A 26,554-nucleotide genomic window follows, 5' to 3' on the forward strand; every position below is an offset into this window, starting at 1 on the left:
TATGTATTGACCTTTGTTTTGGTACAGTATTTATAAAACTACATTTATGTACGGAGGTCGGTTCTGGAGTTGTATTTATGTACATACTTGGTGGTTCTGGTATTATATCTATGCACTGAAATTGGTTTGTGTTGTCTTTATATTATGAGCTTGGTTCTGGTACTGCATTTATGTACTGAGCTTGGTTCTGGTGCTGTATTTATGTTCTCAGCTTTGTTCAGGAGCTGTATTTATGTTCTGAGTTTGCTTATGGTATTGTAGCTATGTACTGATTTTGGTTCTGGTACTGTATTTATGTTATGAGCTTGGTTATGGTATTGTATCTATGTACTGAGGTTGGTTCTGGTGTTGTATGTATGTTCTGAGTTTGGTTCTGGTGCTGTATTTATGAACATACTTGGTTCTGGTATTATATCTATGCACTGAAATTGGTTTGTGTTGCTTTTATATTATGAGCCTGGTTCTGGTACTGCATTTATAAACTCAGCTTGGTTCTGGTGCTGTATTTATGTTCTGTGTTTGGTTCTGGTATTGTATCTATGTACTGATTTTGGTTCTGGTGCTGTATTTACATTATGAGCTTGGTTCTGGTACTGTATCTATGTTCTGAGCTTGGTTCTGGTGCTGTATAAATGTACTGAGCTTGGTTCTGGAACAGTATTTATTCACTTAGCTGTTCTTGTGTGAGTATACTCCTATCTTGCTGCTTTCTGCAAAAGCAAAATACACGCAGACTGTCTATAAGTACAATATGCATTATTTTTTTCTTTTGACAGCAGTACTAAAAAAAATATGCTGCACACGGTGCCACCTAACCTAAGGCCAACACTGACTGTGGCTATCAAGGTTTGCTGGGAGTTATAGTCCTCCAAAGGTTGGATAGCTTCAGGTTTCACATCACTGCTCCACCCTGTTCCCTATGGTTGAGCTGCCCAGGTGGAAGCAATAGGCTCATAATATATTGTCGTCTTGTGGGTTCTCTGTATACAGCAATGGAGGCTTCAGAAGGGTCTCCTATAAGATTTATTAGATTTGTAATAATTAATGTAATATATTAAAATATCTACATATAAACGTTCAGTGATTGTTCTAGTCCTTCTTCCCGGCGTTTCGCTTGACTTGTCTATTTACAAGGTACATTAATAACAATACACTAACTATAATGTTAAACAGGCCGAAGGACGGCACCCCATAGTGTCTATAGAGATATCCGGCAATGGTGGGTCCTATGGTCCGTGTGAGGGGCTGGATAGTCGCGCAGATTCCAAGCATCGCTCCTACAAGAGAAAGTACAAAATCATTTGTAGCCACAACACCAGATGGGGGCGCCATATCTGTGGAGATTACCCCACAATCAATGACAAGGGAAGGATAACAGCAGGATAGGGGTGTGCCGATCTTGTAGGGGGCAGTGACCTGTCCCCTCATGCGATGATGATAGTGAGACAGGGGCTGCATGTGGCAGGGGCAGTTTTGGGGAATGGAGATAAGTGGAAGTCACAGACTGACAGCCAGGCGCACTGAGCAGAGAACAGCTGGATGCAGAAGACAAGCGGGGACACCCCGCTTGTCTTCTGCATCCTACGCTTGTAGCACTCGACTGTATAACAGATGGGCACTCAGAGCGGGGAACAGCTAGATGCACAAGACAAGCGGGGCCACCCCACTTGTCTTCTACATTCTCTGCTGGGAGCTCTCAGCTGTATGACAACTGGGCGCTTACAGCAGGGAACAGCTGGATGCAGAGAACAAGTGGCCCCCCGCTTGTCCTCTGCATCCTCCGCTGGGAGCGCAAGGGTATCGCCCCACATTTGAGCGATCACCTTGCACTTAAATGACACAACAATTATCGCTCAAAAGACATCTTTTGAGCGATAATCGTTGTGTCTAAATGGACCTTAAATTAAAAAAAAAAATAAAAAAAAATCACATAGCATATATATACTAGATTCATGCAAGTGTGATGCGATTTTTAACCCCTTAACGCTCCCAATCCCCCTCTATGCAGTTTGTATAGGGGGAATTGGGAGCTGTTTTTTACAGCTGACACCCGCCTGCAACATTTGTGATCAGCACTTCTGCTGATTACAGCTGTTACCCCTTTAAATGCCTCAGTCAATTCTGACAGCGGCATTTAAATGTCCCGATCGGAGTTCAGGGGTCCCAAACGGCACCCTGCAATGAGATTACCTATGGGCATTCAGTTGCCATGGCAGCCTGGGCCTTCTGAAAACCCCCAGGACTGCCATTGCAGATTGACTATCAACCTGTGCCTGTGGCGTGGCTTGGTAGGATGCCTGTGCAATCGCGGTATAATATAATACTACGGTATTACATTATACTAACCGTCGTAAGTTTATGTTCCCTGTGGGGACTAAAAAAAAGAAATGTAAAAATAAGTTTTAAAAAGTTTTATTAGTTATCAAAAAAACAGAGATAAATGTTTTGGGTTTTTTTTAACTCCTTTTCTCATATATAAAAAGTCAAAATAAAAAAAAATCATAAGTCCGATCTATCAAAGTAACGCATTATTTATCCCGCACAGTGAACGTCAGAGAAAAATACAGAATATCAGAATTCCTCTTTTTTTTAGTCACCCTGTCTCCAAGAAAAAATGTAGTAAAAAGCGATCAAAAAGACATATGTATTCCAAGATGGTACCAATAGAAATTACAGGACGTCCCGCAAAAAACGAGCCCTCGCCCGACTGTCAGCAGAGTATTTCAGAAGAGGAATGAGAGGCAGTGACCTGTGGACTCATGAGATGATGAGGACAAGGAAGCGTATGACAGGGGCGGCAGCAGGAGAAGAGGGGGATTGAGAATAAAAGTTTCTCTAAACTTTTATAAACTTTTACACACTGTGAATTTAGTAAAATTCCACTGACATCTGATACTGGATTTATTCTTTTAGACATATTTGAATGTTGGGGAAGGTATGAAGGCCGACACTGATAGTCTATTATTAGCTGCCAGCCTTTGTGTATCTCCTTGCAGGTGCCAGGGGCTTAGTCGCTGCTCCTTGTGTTCTGGGCATGGGAAGGTCTAGAATGCAAAACTCCTACTAAACAGTAATACAAAACTAGACAAACAGGCTTGGAATGTGCGGATTCATTTCTGACACCTGAGTTGCTGTAAGAAGATATCCAAATGAGAGAAGTTACATAACATAGAAAGATCCGGGTGCAAGCAGTAGAGACCAGAAACATTCTGCTAGTCCGAAATCCAAAGTCCAGACAGGTACCAAGCTGGGAGGCGACACAGGATGGGTCTGTGGACGGGTCTTCTGGTCGTGGGTATATAAAGCCTGGCTATTGGACTATGAAAAGTGCTGCAACTTTCATTTACTTCCTTTCTGTATGAGTTTCCAGATCACTATTTGGGCCCTTTTACGCAGGCCGATAAATAGGTGCTGATCATCAAGATCGAGGTTCGTTTAACCAGCTGTTTACACAGGCCGATATGGAGGAGGAACAATTCATCTATGATCGTTCACGTTCCATTCACTACACTTTGGTTTTGGGGGGCGGGGTGGGTGGAGGGGTGGGGCTGACTCCCGCTAAATAGACTTATATCACTTATCCAATGGATAGGTGATAAAAGTTAATTGTGGAACAACCCCTTTAACTTCTTCTTAGCCCAAGATGTAGATTGGAAGTGATTCCCCTGAATGAGCTATCCGCAGAGGGAGCCACCTATGACTGACAGACGAACTTCCTTATTAACAGCGGGACTTGATGTGAACACCGATCCCCGCTGTTAACGCCTTACATGCCTTAACCACTGTTGATTGTGGCATGTAAACAGGTCACAAAGGTTCACCGCAGGGGAACGATGGCTTGATATGGCAAATGGATGTCAGTCAATGCTGTCCGGGTCTGCCACGGATCTGATCACTATGATAAGCAATGAAAAATGTAAAAAAAAAAACAAAAAACACACCACCTTTGTGCAGTTTCCTCTTTTCATTTAACAAAAAAAAAAAAAAGTCAGTTATCATTTCATCCTTAACAACCTATATAATAAATTGAACACACTTTTTATCCTGCATGGCAGACGCTGTAAAAAAAAAAAAACCCTAAAAAACAGCCAAAATGTTTTTCTTGTTAATTTCGCTTCTCAAAAAACCACAATAAGGCTTTATTCACACGAGCGTATATCGGCAGCGCTTTCACGCTCAGCTGATTTACGCTGCACATCTGATACATTGGTTTACAATGCATCAGTTTACATGGGCGTATTAGCGTGGTGTGAAAGTGCCCGGCCAGCCAAGATAGTGCATATGGTTCGTATTTCGGCGGGGCGCTTTCACCTCATCCAAGAAAGATAGTTCAGGAACTACCTTCCTAGTCAGAATATGTAAGTTGCTGCCATAGACTCCTATGGGAGCCTATGACATCTGCCGGAGAAAGGAGGCGGGAGGGAGTTTAGCAGTGTGACTGCTAAACTCCCGGCCCCTTCCCTCCTTCTTTCTGCCCCTTGCTGGCTGTTTGCAATGGGAGGGGGCGGGAGCTTGGCACACTAGCTCCCGCCCTGTCCTGCCCCTTTTTTTATTTTAGTATTGTCATAATTGTGGTAACCCACAGGAAAAATGTATCATTTATGACACATGATTAATGCTGTAAAAAAAAGGGGGGGGGGGCTCATACGGCCATATCGACAAAAGAATAAAAATGTTATGGCTTTTGAAAAATGGAGATGAAAATCCCTGCAAAATCGTTGCACCCTTATGGCTAAAATACACGTGTCACTAAGGGGTTAAGCTTTATTTACGTAAAAAAATGTCCCTTAGGTCCCCAAGGTGAGGGACCGGCATGAAATGTCTGCCTTGCGATGCCAGATACAAGCAGGTCATGACTCCACTTTTGCAATACACATTTGTACCATTCAAGTGGCGCAAGGTTTCAATGATTACGTAAGATTTACCGCAGGAATGTCCCATCGTACATTCAGTGCATTCCTATGGGTGCGAGTCTTCAGGTTTGGGTTCACAATTAGTCCCATGTCTGCTTCTGTCCTTGTATTGCAATCACCGCCTACGGCCATACTGGAGTATAGCCAGTATACAGGTAGTATGTAATGTGGTGGAGACACCTGAAGGTCTACACACCCGGGGGGCCATAACTCACTGTATCATACACAGTACAACCTTAGGAGGTCTACCCAGACCCCGATCTTCAGTGATCTCGCTGTCCATAGTACATACCAGTTTCTGAGGGAGGTACGGCTTTGGTTAAGATGCTGTCTGTAATGACCCCTGAGACGCAGAGGGTGAAGACCATCGGGAGAGCGATGATGCAGAAGTGGAAAACATTTGTCATTATGGTCTAAAGGATGAAATAGAAAATTGTGTCATAAGGAATCAAATGACGGTGCCGGGACTAAGAACTTATTACACCATCTTATAGTACATCATGAAACTTATTTCTTCATGTCCAGTCATGGGGCCACTGTGACCAGTTCTGTTATAGAGCAGCTGGATGGACGTTAAGGGGCACAATACGCTATCCTACCAAAAGTACTTAAACACCTGAGCAGGAATCAAAAGTAGTATAAAGTGGGGCTCCTTTGGCTCTAATGACATTGGATACTCTCTGCGGCATACATTCTACTAACATCTGATGCACTTTAGCTGGTATTTCCCTCCATTCACCTTGCAAACGCCTGGCGAGTTCTCTCAAGATGATTGCTAATCATATTTCCTGACCTGCCGTTCCAGTTCGTCCCAAAGATGTTCAGTAGGGTTCAGGTCGGGAATCTGTGCAGCCAGTCCAATCATGGAACATCCATATCCTCAAACCAACATAAAACGGTGCTGGATGTGTGATAAGGCGCGTTGTCTTGTTGGAAGTATGGCCGACCATTCCCAGAGTATTGTCACATTGTCGGCAGCACATTATGGTCTAGAATGTCAGGGTCACCTCCATGTTCATGGGTCTTGTCACTACAACCAACGGACCAAGACCATGCCATGTAACACATCCCCAGACCATAACAGAACCTCCTCCATACTTAACTGTTGGGGCAACACAATCAGGCAAAAAGTGTTCCCCAGGATCCTCTACACCCGGGTACGTCTATGTGAGTTGAAGATGGAGTGGCAGGATTCATCACTCTTTAGAAGGTTGTTCCATTGCTCAACTGTCCAATGACGATGCTCCTGGAGCAATTGTAGACAGGCATCTTCTTTGAGAGAACTCGACAGACATTTGCTGGATGAATGGAGGGAAATACCAGCTGAAGGGTTTGAGATATTAGTAGACAGTATGCCATGGAGAGTATCTGATGTCATTGGGACCAATGGAGCCCCACTAAGTATTAACATATGGAAATAGATATTAACTTTGATTCTTACTCAGGTGGCCAATTACTTTTGGTAAGACAGTGTATCCGGCACTTTGGCTGACTCTCTGATAAGGGCCCCTGGATGGAACTACTAAGAGGTACTATATCTGGTGCTATAATGGGTTTATAGTTGTTGGCTCAGGTATAAGGGCACCTATAATGAATTGTTATGGAGCAAAATAATTGGCACTGTTATGGGGGCACAAGGAGTCTAATATCTTGGACTGAGGATATATCACACCCTCTTATGGTTAATTTATGTACCATGGTGGTACTTTTATGGGGGCACTATAACTAGTGCTGTTATGGAGACACTGTAGCTGGCTCTATTATGGAGGCACCTGGATGTAACTATTAAGGAGGCACTATATTAGTTGTTGTGGGTACACCATGGCTGGCACTATATTAGTTGTTGTGGGTACACCATGGCTGGCTCGGTTGGGTGATAGTTTAGAAGTGGCTTTTCCAGAAACGAATGTCTGAATACGGTTTTGACAATTCTTACCACGCCCAGTCCAACTACAATAGACACCACTATACTTAGCATGAGCATGGTATCATCTGAGAGACGGCTGGTCAGTTGTCCGACCATGAGCCCCTGGACAACCTAGAACATAAAAAAGGTTATCAATTAGACCCAGCGAGCAAACGAGACAAAGAAAAGTAAAAATAGTGAGGAGTAATAAATGTATGTATACCAGGGATCAGACCAAGGGAGGAACAAATGGGTTAATTCCTGCCCACCCCCTGAGTTTCCATCATCTATGAATTACAATAAGGGTCTTGAGGAAAATGCATTATTCAATAGGATCAACAAGACCTCCATCCATTTCTAAACTCTTGGTGGCCTGTCTACACGATAGTCCATGAATAGTAGATCAGCTGGCATCTGCTATCGTGGGCCCCCTTTTATGAGCTGTCTGAGATTGTGCGGTGAGCTGATTGATGCAGAAAGTAGACAGCTCTGTTCTCACTGCAGTGGCGAGTCCTGGTATTACAAGCAAAGTTCCCATTGATGTGAATGGCTTGCAATACCAGGCATCACCACTGCAGTGAAAACAGAGCTGTCTGCTTCATTCACAAATCAGCTTAGTGCATGAGCACACCAGCCCAGAGGACAGCTGATCAGTAGGGGTTCCAGCCGACGAACCTCGCTGATCTACCAAGAACAGGCCATCACAAGCTTACAACTGGACAACCCTCTTAAGAAGCAACTGAAAGACGCAAAAAAGGGGCCACATAGCAAAAACTACATCACATAGGAATAAGGGCACCTTGGCACTTCCATAATGATTGCTTGTAGGGGAGATGGGTGATGTTCTGCTTTTGCTCTAAGTGCATTGGCTGGAGTCCTGAAGAGGTTGCCACTGCCCATGTGTAAGGGCCTTGGGGTTAACATATGTGGACGTTACCTCCAGAGTCAGACTGGGGTTCCTGAAATCATTTTGAGGTCCCTCTCTCCATCTATACAAAACATGTCAGGTGATTGACTCCAAAGTCACCTCCACATTGGACAATTGTCTACTGGCTCTGTAATATTACAGGGGGTGAATGCATTAGAGTCTGAGCCCACCGGAGGATTGCCTAGTGGTCTAGTGGACCATTCCAATCCTAGCTACTACTATGGTACATAGACTTGTAGATGCCATAGAGAGATCCTAAGAGGATGTGATAGAGAATTCACAGAGGAAGTGTCCATCTCAGGTTGTCCATAGGTAAGTACCTAAACATTATACTATAGCTGTAAGTACAGAGGAAAGGATTTACTCTGGTGAATGAGAGTGAAAGTCAATGTCATTCTCTCTTTCTGTATCTCACTTCTCACCAGAGGCCACCATGAAGTAGAATACCAACTGCCAGAGAAGTAACTTGAAGCTCCTGGGCCCGATGCAAAACCTGTGACAGGGCCCCCAACTATAATGCTTTAATCATAGTACTGGGTTCCCTATATGGAGAAGAGAGGCCTTATAGGCCCCCTAAGGCTCCTGGACCTGGGTGCAACCGCATCCCCTGCATCCTCTATAGTTACGCCCCTGCCAACTGCGATCGCAGTTATCAGCTTCTCTGCTCCTAATATTAAATGTTACTCTTTTCTCAGAGTCTCCAAAGCAAAAGCGTGAGAAAATAAGAAGAGAAACAATGAGCAGCTGGGGAACCCCACCTCAACGACAAGTCCGAGCACATCATAGGAGCTGCGCAATGTAAAAGAGCAACCGTGAGCGCCAGGGACATAAGACCTGCGTAATGCCACCTATACAAGATGACAATAGGCCGCTCCCCTCACATAAAAGCCCGTAGGAAACCTTCCGACTGTAGAAAAAATGCTGCAAGTTAAGATCAGTGCGCAGAACACAGGACCGCATTCCTGTCCAGATGTCTGTGGTCACATACTAGATATCCAGGTCACTAAGGTGGGAGCGGACTAGTCCTGAAAGCCAACAAGCCCATTACAGGCAGACGAGATCTTAATTTTATGGGACCAGTATTATAGTAGTTATATTCTTGTACATAGGAGCAGTATTATAGCAGTTATATTCTTGCACATAGGGGGCAGTATTATAGTAGTTATATTCTTGTACATAGGAGCAGTATTATAGCAGTTATATTCTTGTACATAGGAGCAGTATTATAGCAGTTATATTCTTGCACATAGGGAGCAGTATTATAGTAGTTATATTCTTGTACATAGGAGCAGTATTATAGCAGTTATATTCTTGTACATAGGAGCAGTATTATAGTAGTTATATAGTTGTACATAGGAGCAGTATTATAGCAGTTATATTCTTGTACATAGGGGACAGTATTATAGTAGTTATATTCTTGTACATAGGAGCAGTATTATAGTAGTTATATTCCTGTACATAGAGGGCAGTATTATATTAGTTATATTCTTGTACATAGGAGCAGTATTATAGCAGTTATATTCTTGCACATAGGGAGCAGTATTATAGTAGTTATATTCTTGTACATAGGAGCAGTATTATAGCAGTTATATTCTTGTACATAGGAGCAGTATTATAGTAGTTATATAGTTGTACATAGGAGCAGTATTATAGCAGTTATATTCTTGTACATAGGGGACAGTATTATAGTAGTTATATTCTTGTACATAGGAGCAGTATTATAGTAGTTATATTCCTGTACATAGAGGGCAGTATTATATTAGTTATATTCTTGTACATAGGGGCAGTATTATAGTAGTTTTATTCTTGTACATAGGGGCAGTATTATAGTAGTTATATTCTTGTACATAGGGGGCAGTATTATAGTAGTTATATTCTTGTACATAGGAGGCAGTATTATATTAGTTATATTCTCGTACATAGGGGCAGTATTATAGTAGTTATATTCTTGTACATAGGGGCAGTATTATAGTAGTTATATTCTTGTACATAGGGGGCAGTATTATAGTAGTTATATTCTTGTACATAGGGGGCAGTATTATAGTAGTTATATTCTTGTACATAGGAGGCAGTATTATAGTAGTTATATTCTTGTACATAGGGAGCAGTATTATAGTAGTTATATTCTTTTACATAGGGGGCAGTATTATAGTAGTTATATTCTTGTACATAGGGGGCAGTATTATAGTAGTTATATTCTTGTACATAATGAGCAGTATTATAGTAGCTATATTCTTGTACATAGGGGGCAGTATTATAGTACTTATATTCTTGTACATAGGGAGCAGTATTATAGTAGTTATATTCTTGTACATAGGGGGCAGTATTATAGTAGTTATATTCTTGTACATAGGGGGCAGTATTATAGTAGTTATACTCTTGTACATAGGGGGCAGTATTATAGTAGTTATATTCTTGTACATAGGAGGCAGTATTATAGTAGTTATATTCTTGTACATAGGAAGCAGTATTATAGTAGTTATATTCTTGTACATAGGGGGCAGTATTATAGTAGTTATATTCTTGTACATAGGAGCAGTATTATAGTAGTTATATTCTTGTACATAGGGAGCAGTATTATAGTAGTTATATTCTTGTACATAGGGGCAGTATTATAGTAGTTATATTCTTGTACATAGGAGGCAGTATTATAGTAGTTATATTCTTGTACATAGGGTGCAGTATTATAGTAGTTATATTCTTGCACATAGGAGGCAGTATTACAGTAGTTATATTCTTGTACATAGGGGGCAGTATTATAGTAGTTATATTCTTGTACATAGGAGCAGTATTATAGTAGTTATATTCTTGTACATAGAGGGCAGTATTATAGTAGTTATATTCTTGTATATAGAGGGCAGTATTATACTAGTTATATTCTTGTATATAGGGAGCAGTATTATAGTAGTTATATTCTTGTACATAGGGGGCAGTATTATAGCAGTTATATTCTTGTACATAGGGGGCAGTATTATAGTAGTTATATTCTTGTACATAGAGGGCAGTATTATAGTAGTTATATTCTTGTATATAGAGGGCAGTATTATACTAGTTATATTCTTGTATATAGGGAGCAGTATTATAGTAGTTATATTCTTGTACATAGGGGGCAGTATTATAGTAGTTATATTCTTGCACATAGGAGGCAGTATTATAGTAGTTATATTCTTGTACATAGGTGGCAGTATTATAGTAGTTATATTCTTGCACATAGGAGGCAGTATTATAGTAGTTATATTCTTGTACATAGGGGGCAGTATTATAGTAGTTATATTCTTGTACATAGGTGGCAGTATTATAGTAGTTATATTCTTGCACATAGGAGGCAGTATTACAGTAGTTATATTCTTGTACATAGGGGGCAGTATTATAGTAGCTATATTCTTGTACATAGAGGCAGTATTATAGTAGTTATATTCTTGTACATAGAGGGCAGTATTATAGTAGTTATATTCTAGTACATAGAGGGCAGTATCATACTACCGGTAGGTAAGTGAGTGGCAAATTATTTATTTCGAACAGTTACCTTTTACTGTTGGATTTGTGATTGTTTAGAAAACAATACACACTGCAATGACATTTAAGTCGCTGTTTATGATTTGGGAAAACTAATGTTACAATGTTGATATTTTAAATTTAGGTCACAGAATAGCAATTATTTCTCATGTGTAAGAGCTGGAACAAGCTGGCCCTCTTACAAGCCTACACAAACTGTTGCACAGCGTGTCACGTATAGAAAATCACCCAAAACTCACCCAATGTACACTTCATAGCTCGAGAACAATTAAACAAACAGTGATCACACGCCATAATAAATTGAGATCTTCCTGGAGTGTCTGAGAGCAGATTCTTCTCACTCTTTAGATACATAAGCAGCACAAAGTTTCCTCCTGTCCCCATAATTTGCTATTGTGAGACCAGGTCGTTACGCCGGACCGACGATAATTACATCCCCTGCGCAATACTGAGGAAATCCTGAAAACATGACCTGTTGGGGAGGCATGAGGACTGGAGTTGGGGAACACTGACCTAGACTATGACTAAATTAGGGAACTTGTCATCACTTTTTAGCATATATGTGTTTCTAAAATGTAGGCCTCATTCACACAAGCGTGAAAATCACACTGAAGTTACCCAGGCAAAAAATTGTGGCTAACTGCGTGAAAAATAGCGTGAATGGAACATTTCCCATAATCAAGTCCCGAGCTTAATTAGCCGAGAAGTCACCCATTAACACGATTGGTAGCGGCGTGTTGCAGGAAAAAATACGCTGCTGTTCGGAATTCCCTCGGTCAGTAGGGATCCTCCAGACTTCTAATGTCTAAACTACAGACACGGGTCTTCTTTTCCGAGCGCCAGACGTAGATAAACTCCCTCCCCCATCCCTTTTTGTCCCGCTCCCATAATAGTCTATGGAGACTCCTGTGCATCTGGCTCATAGATTGGTCAGGTCCTATCTATTCATGCAGCAGGGCATTTTAGTTGCGGGTTTCAGTCACGCATGTCCTATTATTTTAGGTACAAGCCCTTAAAATTCTTTTGTCTGAACGTTTCCATAGGATTCCATTGGTTCTAATAGTCACCATTTATACACGCTTGTAACTTACCTGTGATAACTTGCTTAGGGCTTAGGCATGTGAGCGTATATTGGCCGGCATTTTCACGGCCGGCTTATATATGCTACCATGTGATGCATGGATCAGCGTATATACCGTCGGATGGGGAAAGACAGTTTCGCTCTTCTAGGCTGTCTCCCTCTTCCCTCCCCATCGCCGGCTCATCTCCTCTTTCCTCCCCTCTGGCTGTCCGCAGCCAGCAATGGGAGGGGGCTGAGTTTAGCTCCGCCCCCTCCCATTGCAAACAGGATCGAGGGGCGGAGAGGAGAAGAGAAGGGGGAGGGAGTTTAGCAGTCACGCTGCTAAACTCCTTCCCAGCTCCCTTCTCCTGCTGCTCTCATTGGCTCCCATAGGAGTCTATGGCAGTGACCGTAGTCAAGCCAGGAAGATAGTTCCAGGACGGGCGCTTTTACGCAGCGGGAATACGCCCTTGTGATCTGATGCATTGGAATCTAATACATCAGATGGTAGCGTATATCGGGCAGCCATGAAAACGCCGGCCTATATACTCTCGTGTGAATAAGCCCTTAGTCATAGCGGATCGGGTACCATCTCTGCTGACTGGAGGTTTGTCTCACAAGCCCACCCCTCTCTGCTTCGTATTAACATACTAGTCCTTATCCTCAGAGTGTGGCAAATCTTGTGCATACAATGCGAGTTTGCTGACAGGTCCCTAAGGGCTCTTTCACACGAGTGTATAGCGGCTCGCCGTTTTCACGGTCGACCGATATATGCTACGATCTGATGCATTGGATTCCAATGCATCAGATTACATGGCCGTATTCCTGCAACGTAAAAGCGCCCAGCCGGGCCAATATAGCATCGGGCCCAAAAGATAGTCCTGGAACTATCTTTTGGGCTGGATTACGTCGGCCACTGCATGGGCTCCTATGGGAGCCAATGACAGCAGATAGAGAAGGGAGGTGGGAGGGAGTTTAGCAGCGTTTTCACAACCGGATGATATACGCTACGCTCTGAGGGTTAAAAACTCGTGAACGGGTGCACAAATCTAACATTTGTGCGCCCGTTCAGACAGCATGGGCCCCGGCGCATAGGCGCCGAGGCCGCCATGCCGTTGCCCCTTCCCTTCCGCTCGCTGTCTCAACCCCACTCTTCTCCCCTCCAGCTGATTGCAATGGGAGGGTGCGGGACGGGGAGCGGACAAGGGGCGGGGAGGGGGGGCAGGAGCTTAGCTCCACCCCTGTCCCGCCCACTCCCATTGCAAACAGCCAGAAGGGAGGAGAGCGGAGGTAAGCCGGCGAGGGGGCCCATGCTGTCTGAATGAGTGCACAAATGTTGAATTTGTGTGCCCGTTCACGGGTTTAATGCCTCAGATTGTATCGTATATCAGCCGGCTGTGAAAACGGCGGCCGATATACGCTCGTGGGAAAAAGGCCTCAATATGTTAAAAAGTGATGACCGATTCCCTTAAAGGCCCTTTTTCACAGGCCAATTATGAACATGAATGACCCGTCTGAATGATCAGCCGATGAATGAGCAAGCACTCATTCGTTAACGGATTTACTCATTTTTGTGTGCATAAGAATTCTTGTTGATCGGCTTTCCATCTCTCCATGAGAACAGTTAGGCTGGCTTCACACGGCCGTATTTGTGTGCGCAATTTCAATGGGTTCGTTCCCATGCTCGAATTTGCGTGCGCGTTTTCGGGTGCACGAAAAAATCTAAAATATGCTCTATCCTTCTCTGCATTTGCGCACCAAAGGTCCCCATAGAAGTCAATGGGAGTCCGCGAATGCAAGGTGAAACACTGCGTAGAAGAACACATCTGGAACTAATTAGCCAGTTCAATTGGTGCGTTTCCTTGCCGCTCACAAATAAACATGCCCTGCGGGCGGAAAAAGTGCAGTAAAATACGTTGATTGACGCACAAAAAGCCTCGTTCCTAGCTAGATATACAGTAGATTAATGACCCCTAACGATGGCATTAATGATCATTTGTCTCCATTGACCCGATCTTCTGCTATGTCTGAATGGCAGTGAATGAACGCTGATCGTCGCGCTTCGTTGATCAGCGCTCGTTATACAAGTCAGTTTTCAGCCTGGATGAATGGATCTTTACAGCCCCCCCCCCCCCCCCCCGCCATATCTGCCCCATATCCATATAGACCTATATATAGATATATACATTAGCGAGCGCTCTGCCGTCACGCTATAACGAGATCACATGACTGCAATCAGTGGGGTCTTTATGTGGCGGATCTGAACTTTGCTTCACCGTCGTCTTTGAAGATCAGTACAAAGAAAGCTGCGGTTTTGTAGGCATCAGTCCCGCCATTCATAAGTGAGAGAGGAAGGAAATAGCTTGCAGGTGAAATAACAGCCGCCCATATGTGTGTTTATAGGCCGGGGGCAACGAGGTTCCAGGAATAGATGATGCATTGAGAGGAGAGGACACCCACGGCTCAGTGACGGTGCCGCGTGCCTCAGGGGTTCAGCCAGAAGGGGAGGACATTTGGGAAAATTAAAGGAATACTCCACTTTCAGCACATAAATGTATAAGAAACCATTATACGATTTTCCAGCATACTTTCTGCATTCATTTCTCACCGTTTTCAAAACCTCTGCTTGCTGTCATGCAATAGGAACTTTCATTCTTTGCTTCCAAGGGACAAAAGTTTCGTTATAGGATTTGTAGCCTAGTCTGGTAACGAGCCGCAGATCAGCGCGTTCATCACATGACAAGGACGCAGTTTATGGAAGCCAAGATTGAACGCTCCTATTGGATTACAGCAAGCAGAGATCTTGGATCTCTTGGATACCTGATTGTTACCATTTTGTACATTTCCCATGGTGCATTGGTTTCTACTATTGCATTTTAAGCCTTTACAAGCCTGGAAGAAGCTTAGATGTCACATGACTGTATATACCTGGACAGGTAAAGGGAAATAACGGTGGGATCTGATGCGTATTTAATAGTGGAGCACAAGCTGCTACAATGCAGCAACTATACAGTAACAGAGAATGGCCTTACAATAGACCAGAGATGCAAGATCGGACCCCTAGTACCCCCACTGTGGTGGTCATTGGAGTTATATAAGAAGACACAGCACCACTTCCATACATAAGGCTGCCTCTGGTACTGCAACTCCTCAGCCTTATTAAAGGGGCTACACTACAATAGACTTTTTCCACTATCCATAGGAGTCTGATCGGTGGGGGTCTAGTGGTAAAAGTCTATTGTAGTATATAACCCCTGCAGTACAACACTGCTGATTGGTGGGGGTCCGGGGATGTCAGACCCCCCGTGTCATCATTAGGGCCAGTATATGGATAGGCCATCAGTATATATCCCTAGAGGATAAAGGTCCCATCAGACAGATCTGCGTGTTGATGCAGGTGATCATGGCGCTCCCAGCCGCTTCCGCTCCTCGCGGGCTTCAGTGTTTTATGCCCAAACAGGCGCAGGTTTAACGAAAACACCGATTATTGGTCTTCTTCTTCCGACTCGTTATTTAGAGTAATAACAGAAATAAAAAGGAGGAAGATCAAAAGTCCAAATATAGAAGCGCCTGCTTTGGGGAAAAGTTAAAAACAAACAGTGGAAAGATCAAGGACCGTCACTGATCACATACCTGAGACGCCGCTAGGAAAATACAGTATACAACATCCAGTCTGAGCAAGCAGAGCTGCAGTGTAAAGCATGGAGGAGGGACAAAGCAATGATTATTTTTCTCTTCTACATTAGTGAGAGGTCTGCTCATTGTGACCTTTCAGGGCTCCTTCAGACAAGCGTATGCACGAATGTGCTCGCCTCAGCGTAAGGTCGGCTGATTTGCGCATAGTACTGTACGTTTTTGTGGACGCAGCACGTTCACATGCGCGCTCGACAAACCGCCGCCCCGATTTAAAAGGCTACTTAGCTAATGACGTCCAGATGTGTTCTTTTCGCTGCAGTTTTGCGCAGTGATTCACGCATCCTCTTACACTTTCATGGGACCCTTGGTGCACAAATACGCAGGAAATTCGTTTTAGTCCAATTTTTTTGGCGTGCGCACGAAATACGTGCAAAAAAGTGGTTCCTTGGAACAAACCTATTGACATCCATGGATTCCATTCTCTGCGTATCGCGCACGTAAGTCCCTTGGGGCTCCTTCACACGTAAAACAGAGAATAGAACGCATGGATTTCATTGGCTTTATTCACATTCTCTTCTTTTGCGCACTAGAAAAAATTAAATATGCGTTTGCACACCAAAGAGCCCTATGGAAGCCTATGGGGTGCACAAATGCACACGCAATGTGCAAGGAGATGTGCGATTCGCCGCGCAATTCTGTGAGAAAAAACACATCTGGAACTCATTAGGCCAAACAGCCAGTTAAATCGGAGCGCGGTTGTGTCCGTGCGCAAAAAACGTGCCCTGTGAGAGCAAAAATCAGCGCAGAAAAGAAAAACGGATTACACTCGGATGATGTTGCAGGTTGAAAACGCAAGAAACACGGATGTAAAAAGCACATAGACTCGCAATGAAATCAGTCACAGCGATGTCTGCCATCTGATGACTTACCAGCTGAAGAATCCCAAAATATGACATTAAGTATCCGGCCGAAGCCGCGTTAAGGCCAAAGAAGTCGACAGAAATGATGGGAAACATGATCATGAAAAAACCTGGAGAGACACAAAGCGCAGTGAGCAGATTATCCTGCAGGGGGCCTCTGTCATAATGCAGTGCACAATGCCAGCCAGCTGCTAGGAAAGCCAGCAGAATATTTAGGAGGGCTAGAATTAAAGGGATTTTCTCATTACAGACTAATTAGAGATGTTATAAGTGTCCCACGCTTCGGGAGAGGCACTCGTGCATTTATGGTCATCCTTCCTGCAAACCCTTAAAAGGGGTTTTCCAGGCATTGACTATCCCCAGGATGGGTCATCAATTCTGATTGGTGGAGATCGGCTGTTCAGGATCCCCTGTTAGTGCAGCGGGCTGGATGTCCGCATCGGTGGTCGGGGCTGAATTGTAGTAGACAGCTTCACTCCTATTGAAATCAATGGCAGCAATGCCTTCTATTACACTTCCGGATCCTCTTCGCGGCCCCACAGGGTATCAGCCCCCAGCAGATTTAGAGTGGGGGCAGTAGCCCCCCTTAGATCCACCTGGCCAAATGATCTCCTTCCTCCATGCGGCATTCAGCAGCACCTTGTGGAGCACAGAGAGGGCACTCTTACCTTATGGAGGCACTAAAGGGGCCTTATTATCGGATGAGGGCACAAAAAGAGCACAACTACCTTGTGGAAGCGCTATAACTGGGGGGCACAGAAGGGCTTTAAAGGGGCATAGTAGACTTTATTATTCCATAGAAAGAATCTCCTATATGTAAGGAATAGCATCTTAAAGGTTAGACAAACGGGGGCTCCTTCTCTAAGCCCATTAGGTGCACTTGTAACATGATCATTTAGTTCTGCTACTGTATAAATGTAATGAGGTTGGTTCTGCTGCTGTATTTATGTTCTGAGCTTGATTCTGGTATTGTATCTATGTATTAAGATTAGTTCTGATACTGAATTTATGTTATGAGCTTGATTTTGGTGCTGTATTGATGTTATGAACTTGGTTCTGGTTCTGTATTTATGTCATGAGCTTGATTTTGGTGCTGTACTGATGTTATGAACTTGGTTCTGGTGCTGTATTTGTTATGAGCTTGGTTCTAGTGCTGTATTTATGTTATGAGCGTGATTATGGTACAGTATGTATCAACTAAGCTGTTCTGGTGTATACAGGCAGATTGCTCATCAGTGCAATATAGTTGATTGCATCCCAGGAAGGGGAACACCCCAAAAAATTCCACACGGCATGCCTTCTAACCTAAAGTCGGAACTGGAATCAAAGCCTGATATATATTTCCTTACATAGAGGGTCTGTTCTACCTTACACTAGTGACATCACATTTTGGTAGCAAAGTCGCACAATGGTTCAGGTGGACACATATGACCCCAAGAGATGATGCAGCTGAGCTGGAGTCACTGATCATAGCTGAGCCTAATGAAGAGCATCTTCTAGTTGTTCGGATGGTCAGAGATGGACCCCAATTCTGGTCTTACAATAATGATGGCTGCCTGTTACCTGACCGCAGTATTCCCGACACCCCATATACACACAGGGCACCTCTTAAAGAATCATTATTACCTATTGGGAACCCGGACAGAACTTTAATGATAAAAATCGCCATGACGCCCGGGAACTGTAAGAGCCGGACGAGTTCTCCAAAGTTGAAGACGCTGGGTTTACCTGGAAGACAATCATGTTGAGATGTTGGTACGTGACATTACACATTCAGGCCTGCAGCAAGTACCGTGGGACCGGCCTTACTTCGCTGAGGGACTCGTCCTTCTTGCTTTGCTTTGGTTTGCGCCGGAATGTAGAACATAACGATGACACAGCTAACGAGGCTGGCAGCCAGCGCGATCAGGGTGGGGGTGTAAAGTCTGCCAACACAAGAAGCGGGCATCAGTGCCAAGTGTCAATATTATTAGTAATAATATCACGTAACATAAACACAAGTCATCAGAAAAGAACTTACAGGACAGCAGCGCTGCTTGTGCACAGCAGCCAATCTGAAATAAAGCAGTGCTGCAGTGTAAAGCATGGAGAAAGGACAGGGCAACACATTAGTAAGCGAAAGAGATCAACAAGCAAAGCTTCAGTGTAAAACAACGGGGCAACAAAGGAATGAACCGAAGAAATCGAAATAACTGACTTCACGCTGAGGTTGTGCTTATACAATCTAAACAAGCAGAGCTGCAGTGTAAAGCATGTAGGAGGGAGACAATAACAAATGAATGGGCCAAGGAAATCAAGATGACTGACTTCATGTTTGCATTGTATTTATTTACAGTAGCCAAACCTTCTAAGCAAAGCTTCAGTGTAAAGTACGGAGAAGGGACAGGGCACCACATTAATAAGCCAAAGAAGTCAACAAGCAAACCTTCAGTTTAAAGCAGGGAGAAGGAACAGGGCAACAAAGGAATAAACATAAGAAATCAACAAGCAAAGCTTCAGTATAAAGCATGGAGAAGGGACAGGGCACCACATTAATAAGCCAAAGAAATCAACAAGCAAAGCTTCAGTGTAAAGCATGGAGAAGGAACAGGGTAGCAAAATGAATCAACCCAAGAAATCAGACTGACTGACTTTACGCTGAGATTGTGCTTATACTCAGCAGCCAAGCTAAACAAGCAGAGCTGCAGTGTAAAGCATGGAGGAGTGAGACAATAACGAATAAGCCAAAGAAATCAAGATAACTGACTTCATGTTTGAATTGTCTTTATTTACAGTAGCCAAACCTACTAAGCAAAGCTTCAGTGTAAAGCATGGAGAAGGGACAGGGCACCACATTAATAAGCCAAAGAACTCAACAAGCAAAGCTTCAGTGTAAAGCATGGAGAAGAGACAGGGCAACAAAGGAATAAACATAAGAAATCGAAATTTACCGGTGAGATTGTGCTTATACTCAGCAGCCAATCAAAACAAGCAGAGCTGTAGTGTAAAGCACGGAGAAGGGACAGGGCAACACATTAATAAGCCATTAGAATAAGTAAGTCATTATAAAGAACTTACAGGATAGCAGTTTTAGTTGTACATAGCAGCCAGTATGAAAGCAGTGATGCAGTGTAAAGCATGGAGAAGGGACAGGGCAACACATTAATAAGCCAAAGAAATCAACATGACTGACATCATGCTGGGTTTGTGCTTATACACAACCGCCAATCTGAAAAAGTAGAGCTGCAGTGTAAAGCAAGGAGGAGAGAGAGAAACCAACAAATCCATGAGCCAAAGAAATCAAAGTGACTGATCATGTTTGCTTTGTTCTTATAGACAGCAGCCAACCTCAAGAAGCAAAGCTTCAGTTTAAAGCATGAAAAACGGACAGGGCAACACATGAATCAATCCAAGAAAACGTAATGCCTGACTTCACGCTGAAGTTCTGCCTATACTCAGCAGCCAAACTAAACAAGCAGAGCTGTAATGTAAAGCATGGAGAACGGAGAGAGCAACAAATGCTCCTGAGATCCTGAGATCTTGATTGTACACAGCAGCCAATCTGAGCAAGCAGAGCTGCAGTGTAAGGCATGGGGGAAAGCAGGAATTGGAGCTCTGATGGAAGAGCATGTAAGACCACTTCAGGCTCCGATAACAGTGCAGCTACACTGAGCATATCTGTGTATGAATGGTGTAGAGAAAAAAAATAGTCAACATTAAAGGGGTGTTCTTAAAGGCACATATGCCTACAACACTGGACTGAACAAGGTTCATATAGTGGAAGCGGGATCATGGGATTGCGGACAGCGGGTCACCGGAGCACGAGAGAGAATTAAAAATGGCATTGCCGCCTCCTGCGGTGCCAGAACTAAGACTTCATTATACAGTAGCCCCATGCCAGGATCTCAGCGCTCTCAGCCCTCGGGCCAAACCGGCTACTGAGACGGAAGTTATCTATTTCAGTGTTGCAATTATTGCCGATCCCTGCAGAGCTTTAATCCCATGGAGGGCTTCCCCTGACTGGGACACAAGCCTCCCCCGCCGGGTGCCACTGACATCTTGGCATGGAGTAGGTTCACCCCGCAAACTATTCTGCCGGGTACAAAGGACCGATTGTTCTAGATATTTGTGACAGACAAGCAGAAGCTTTGATTCCGGGAGTCAGAATGAGAACTCTGTGTCCTCCTGACGGGTAATAAGACCCTTACTGTAAGGAGAGAGAAGGGCCGCGTTATAACTGCGGGGTCTGCGAAATATCAGAAACTGCAGGCATGGAGGAAATATGTATACTGAATGTCACCGAAAGGAAGGAGGTGACACGTCACCATATAGGTAGTAATACCAGAGGTTATGTATCATATAGGAGTTATATTCCTGTATATAGGGGCAGTATTATAGTAGTTATATTCTTGTACATAGGGGACAGTATTATAGTAGATATATTCTTGTACATAGGGGGCAGTATTATAGTAGTTATATTCTTGTACATAGGGGGCAGTATTATAGTAGATATATTCTTGTACATAGGGGGCAGTATTATAGTAGTTATATTCTTGTACATAGGGGGCAGTATTATAGTAGTTATATTCTTGTACATCGGAGGCAGTATTATAGTAGTTATATTCTTATACATAGGGGGCAGTATTATAGTAGTTATATTCTTGTACATAGGGGACAGTATTATAGTAGTTATATTCTTGTACATAGGGGACAGTATTATAGTAGATATATTCTTGTACATAGGGGGCAGTATTATAGTAGTTATATTCTTGTACATAGGGGGCAGTATTATAGTAGATATATTCTTGTACATAGGGGGCAGTATTATAGTAGTTATATTCTTGTACATAGGGGGCAGTATTATAGTAGTTATATTCTTGTACATCGGAGGCAGTATTATAGTAGTTATATTCTTGTCCATAGGAGCAGTATTATAGTAGTTATATTCTTGTACATAGGGAGCAGTATTATAGTAGTTATATTCTTGTACATAGGGGGCAGTATTATAGTAGTTATATTCTTGTACATAGGGGGCAGTATTATAGTAGTTATATTCTTGTACATAGGAGGCAGTATTATAGTAGTTATATTCTTGTACACAGGGGGCAGTATTATAGTAGTTATATTCTTGTACATAGGAGGCAGTATTATAGCAGTTATACTCTTGTACATAGGGGGCAGTATTATAGTAGTTATATTCTTGTACATAGGGGCAGTATTATAGTAGTTATATTCTTGTACGTAGGGGCAGTATTATAGTAGTTATATTCTTGTACGTAGGGGCAGTATTATAGTAGTTATATTCTTGTACATGGGGCAGTATTATAGTAGTTATATTCTTGTACATAGGGGGCAGTATTATAGTAGTTATATTCTTGTACATAGGGGGCAGTATTATAGTAGTTATATTCTTGTACATAGGGGGCAGTATTATAGTAGTTATATTCTTGTACATAGGGGGCAGTATTATAGTAGTTATATTCTTGTACATAGGAGGCAGTATTATAGTAGTTATATTCCTGTACATAGGGGGGCAGTATTATAGTAGGTATATTCTTGTACATAGGGGGCAGTATTATAGTAGTTATATCCTTGTACATAGGGGCAGTATTATAGTAATATATTCTTGTACATAGGAGGCAGTATTATAGTAGTTATATTCTTGTACATAGGGGGCAGTATTATAGTAGTTATATTCTTGTACATAGGGGGCAGTATTATAGTAGTTATATTCCTGTACATAGAGGGTAGTATTATAGTAGTTATATTCCTGTACATAGAGGGTAGTATTATAGTAGTTATATTCTTGTACATAAGGGGCAGTATTATAGTAGTTATATTCTTGTACATAGGGGGCAGTATTATAGTAGTCATATTCTTGTACATAGGGGCAGTATTATAGTAGTTATATTCTTGTAAATAGCAGTATTATAGTAGTTATATTCTTGTACATAGGGGCAGTATTATAGTAGTTATATTCTTGTACATAGGGGGCAGTATTATAGTAGCTATATTCTTGTACATAGGGGGCAGTATTATAGTAGTTATATTCTTGTACATAGGGGGCTGTATTATAGTAGTTGTATTCTAGTACATAGGGGGCAGTATTATAGTAGTTATATTCTTGTACATAGGGGGCAGTATTATAGTAGTTATATTCTTGTACATAGGGAGCAGTATTATAGTAGTTATATTCTTGTACATAGGGGCAGTATTATAGTAGTTCTATTCTTGTACATAGGGAGCAGTATTATAGTAGTTATATTGTTGTACATAGGGGGCAGTATTATAGTAGTTATATTCTTGTACATAGGAGGCAGTATTATAGTAGTTATATTGTTGTACATAGGGGGCAGTATTATAGTAGTTATATTCTTGTACATAGGGGGGCAGTATTATAGTAGTTATATTCTTGTACATACTGGGCAGTATAATAGTAGTTATATTCTTGTACATAGGGGGCAGTATTATAGTAGTTATATTCTTGTACATAGGGAGCAGTATTATAGTAGTTATATTCTTGTACATAGGAGGCAGTATAATAGTAGTTATATTCTTGTACATAGGGGGCAGTATTATAGTAGTTATATTCTTGTACATAGGGGGCAGTATTATAGTAGTTATGTTCTTGTACATAGGGAGCAGTATTATAGTAGTTATATTCTTGTACTCAGGGGGCAGTATTATAGTAGTTATATTCTTGTACATAGGGGGCAGTATTATAGTATTTATATTCTTGTACATAGGGGGGCAGTATTAGAGTAGCTATATTCTTGTACATAGGGGGCAGTATTATAGTAGTTATATTCTTGTACATACTGGGCAGTATAATAGTAGTTATATTCTTGTACATAGGGGGCAGTATTATAGTAGTTATATTCTTGTACATAGGGGGCAGTATTATAGCAGTTATATTCTTGTACATAGGGAGCAGTATTATAGTAGTTATATTCTTGTACATAGTTGGCAGTATTATAGTAGTTATATTCTTGTACATAGGAGGCAGTATTATAGTAGTTATATTCTTGTACATAGGAGGCAGTATTATAGTAGTTATATTCTTGTACTCAGGGGGCAGTATTATAGTAGTTATATTCTTGTACATAGGGGGCAGTATTATAGTATTTATATTCTTGTACATAGGGGGGCAGTATTAGAGTAGCTATATTCTTGTACATAGGGGGCAGTATTATAGTAGTTATATTCTTGTACATAGCGGGCAGTATTATAGTAGTTATATTCTTGTACATAGGGGGCAGTATTATAGTAGTTATATTCTTGTACATAGGGGGCAGTATTATAGTAGTTATATTCCTGTACATAGGGGGCAGTATTATAGTAGTTATATTCTTGTACATAGGAGCGCAGTATTATAGTAGTTATATTCTTGTATATAGGGGCAGTATTATAGCAGTTATACTCTTGTACATAGGGGACAGTATTATAGTAGTTATATTCTTGTACATAGGGGGCAGTATTATAGTAGTTATATTCTTGTACATAGGGGGCAGTATTATAGTAGTTATATTCTTCTACATAGGAGGCAGTATTATAGTAGTTATATTTTTGTACTCAGGGGGCAGTATTATAGTAGTTATATTTTTGTACATAGCAGACAGTATTATAGTAGTTATGTTCTTGTACATACGGGGCAGTATTATAGTAGTTATATTCTCCTCCGTGAAATATATATGATGTAATCTGAATTCTTGCCTTAATGCAATGTAAAAAATGCAGCTATCCGGAGCCCCCAATTCTTCTCAGTATGGGTGGGAGGTCGGCCTTGAACTCGAGGTCAGAGCTCGTCTAATCTCAGGGCTGCATTTATAACTAAAATCTGTTGCGGGGTAAAGCTGTTATGCAGATCAAAAGAAAGGACTTGTGGAGGGGTGAGCAATGTGACCCTCATGAATAAGTAGGGTCAGAGTAGCAGCAGTGTGGGGGCGGAGACCCCTCTCCCCCGGGATAATTTTCAGGAAGTCACCCTCAATAATTGAGGAGATGTTGTCACCAAATTCTGCTTCTCTGGCCAGGAGCTGGTTGTCCGGTACTAATTATCTCAGCATGTGGACAACAGCAGAGCCTGAGCTCACGTTATTGTGGTTAATTGTGATTATTTGCAGTTAATTTGTATGGGGGCATTGAAGCTGGGACCCCCCACGGCCTAAACAAAGGGGTCTAAAGAACTGAATCTCTATGTAGAGGTGTAACTTAAATTTCCTGGTCCCAATGCAAAGTATGTACCCGCGCCACCTGCCATTTATAATATTGGGGTCTTTTTATGTGGCAGAGGGGTATTTGGATGCCCTCGGGCACCGAGGCACCTGACTGGCACTATTACGGGGGAGGTTTCTGACTATCGCCGATATATAGAGGACTTTATAGAGGACTTGTAGTCTGTGACTGACCTGCATCTAATGGTCCATTTACACAGGATGATTATCATGAGCTTAATTCTTAAATGGAGCGAATTTGAACAATAAGGCCAATTATCACTTGAGTTTACAACCGAAAGGACTCTGAGACCACACGGACCCATAGTAGTTACAGGGGTTGTCCAGAGTTAGAAAAAAAACATGGCTGCTTTCTTCAAAACACAGCGCCACCTTTGTCCATAGGTTTGTGTTTGGTATTACAGCTCAGCTCCATTGAAGTGAATGGGAGCTGAGCTGCAATACCAGAAGCAACCAACGGATAAGGGTGGCAGTGCATTTGGAAAAAAACAGCCATGTCTTTTTAAACCCAGACAACACTTTTAATGTGCCAACATCAGTTTTTTCACATGGACACACAGATTGCGTAAAAAAAACATAGAATGCGCTATTCTGATCCGATTTGTGGACAGGACTCACTCATGCAAGTTAAGGGACACACAAAAAAAGGGATAGCACACAGATTGCCTCCGTATGCCGTCCGTATTCCATGGATCTTTTATACGGTTTAGTAAATTCAGCTTTAGGTTAGGGCAATACTTGCCCGAGAAGTTCGGACGCAACTCGTATCAGACCTCACACGGACACCTGTGCGTATGCTTCCCTATGCAAATGAGTTAGATGGAACAATACCTCTGCAGCGCCCCCTATCGCTTTCCTTTACACAGACAGGCAGCACATTCACATGCATTTGTGGGTCCTAATTCTCGTCTGTGATACATTGACTTCTATGGAGACTTTCTGTGTGCAAATTCACAGGAAAATAGAGCATGCTGCTTTGATTTTTGGGTTCTCCCCTCTGTGTATAGCGCATGCAAATACTCCCATGTGAAGGGGGCCTTAGGCTATATTCACATGGGTCAGTGAGATTTTGGTTAATTTTCATGCAGTTTTTTATGACACATTTTTTCTCTGCGCTGCACTGTCTGCTTCTTCTTCATGCGGCCCCATAGTTACCTGTGATAAAAACCAATCGCACTTGTATAGAAATGACATGATATGCGAGTGCGATGCCTTTTATAAACGCTTCCATAGGAAATAACGGATGATTCCTGAAGAAGAATCACACAAAAATACAACATGCAACGATTTTTCGAACTTGGACTGTCAGTCCAAGAGAAAAATTGCCTGCGTGAATTGGCCCATTCAAATCAATGGGTTCGTTTCCTGGGTGAGATCTGTCCGTCTCGGAATTGGACAGGAGAAAAAAAAACAGAAAAAAAAATTATTCGTGTGAATACGGCCTTGGTCATAAGATGGAAAG

The 26,554-nt window shown here is 42.3% G+C and overlaps 1 protein-coding gene across 1 annotated transcript in view; it reads right to left on the bottom strand.

Moving 5' to 3' along the window:
- Positions 1-1,010: 1,010 nt before the first annotated feature.
- SLC22A18 (solute carrier family 22 member 18) overlaps positions 1,011-26,554 on the bottom strand; it is a 46,349-nt gene continuing 20,805 nt past the window's right edge. Inside the window, exons 5-10 of the mRNA XM_066583459.1 lie at positions 18,689-18,804; positions 18,506-18,607; positions 16,889-16,989; positions 6,850-6,951; positions 5,206-5,326; positions 1,011-1,277 (exon numbers count right to left, since the gene is read on the bottom strand). Coding sequence (XP_066439556.1) covers positions 1,090-1,277; positions 5,206-5,326; positions 6,850-6,951; positions 16,889-16,989; positions 18,506-18,607; positions 18,689-18,804 — 730 coding nt within the window. The 3' untranslated portion in view covers positions 1,011-1,089. The remainder of the gene's footprint in view (positions 1,278-5,205; positions 5,327-6,849; positions 6,952-16,888; positions 16,990-18,505; positions 18,608-18,688; positions 18,805-26,554) is intronic.

Source organism: Eleutherodactylus coqui, chromosome 11 (assembly GCF_035609145.1).
Source record: "Eleutherodactylus coqui strain aEleCoq1 chromosome 11, aEleCoq1.hap1, whole genome shotgun sequence".
In the NCBI taxonomy this organism is placed as follows: Eukaryota; Metazoa; Chordata; class Amphibia; order Anura; family Eleutherodactylidae; genus Eleutherodactylus; species Eleutherodactylus coqui.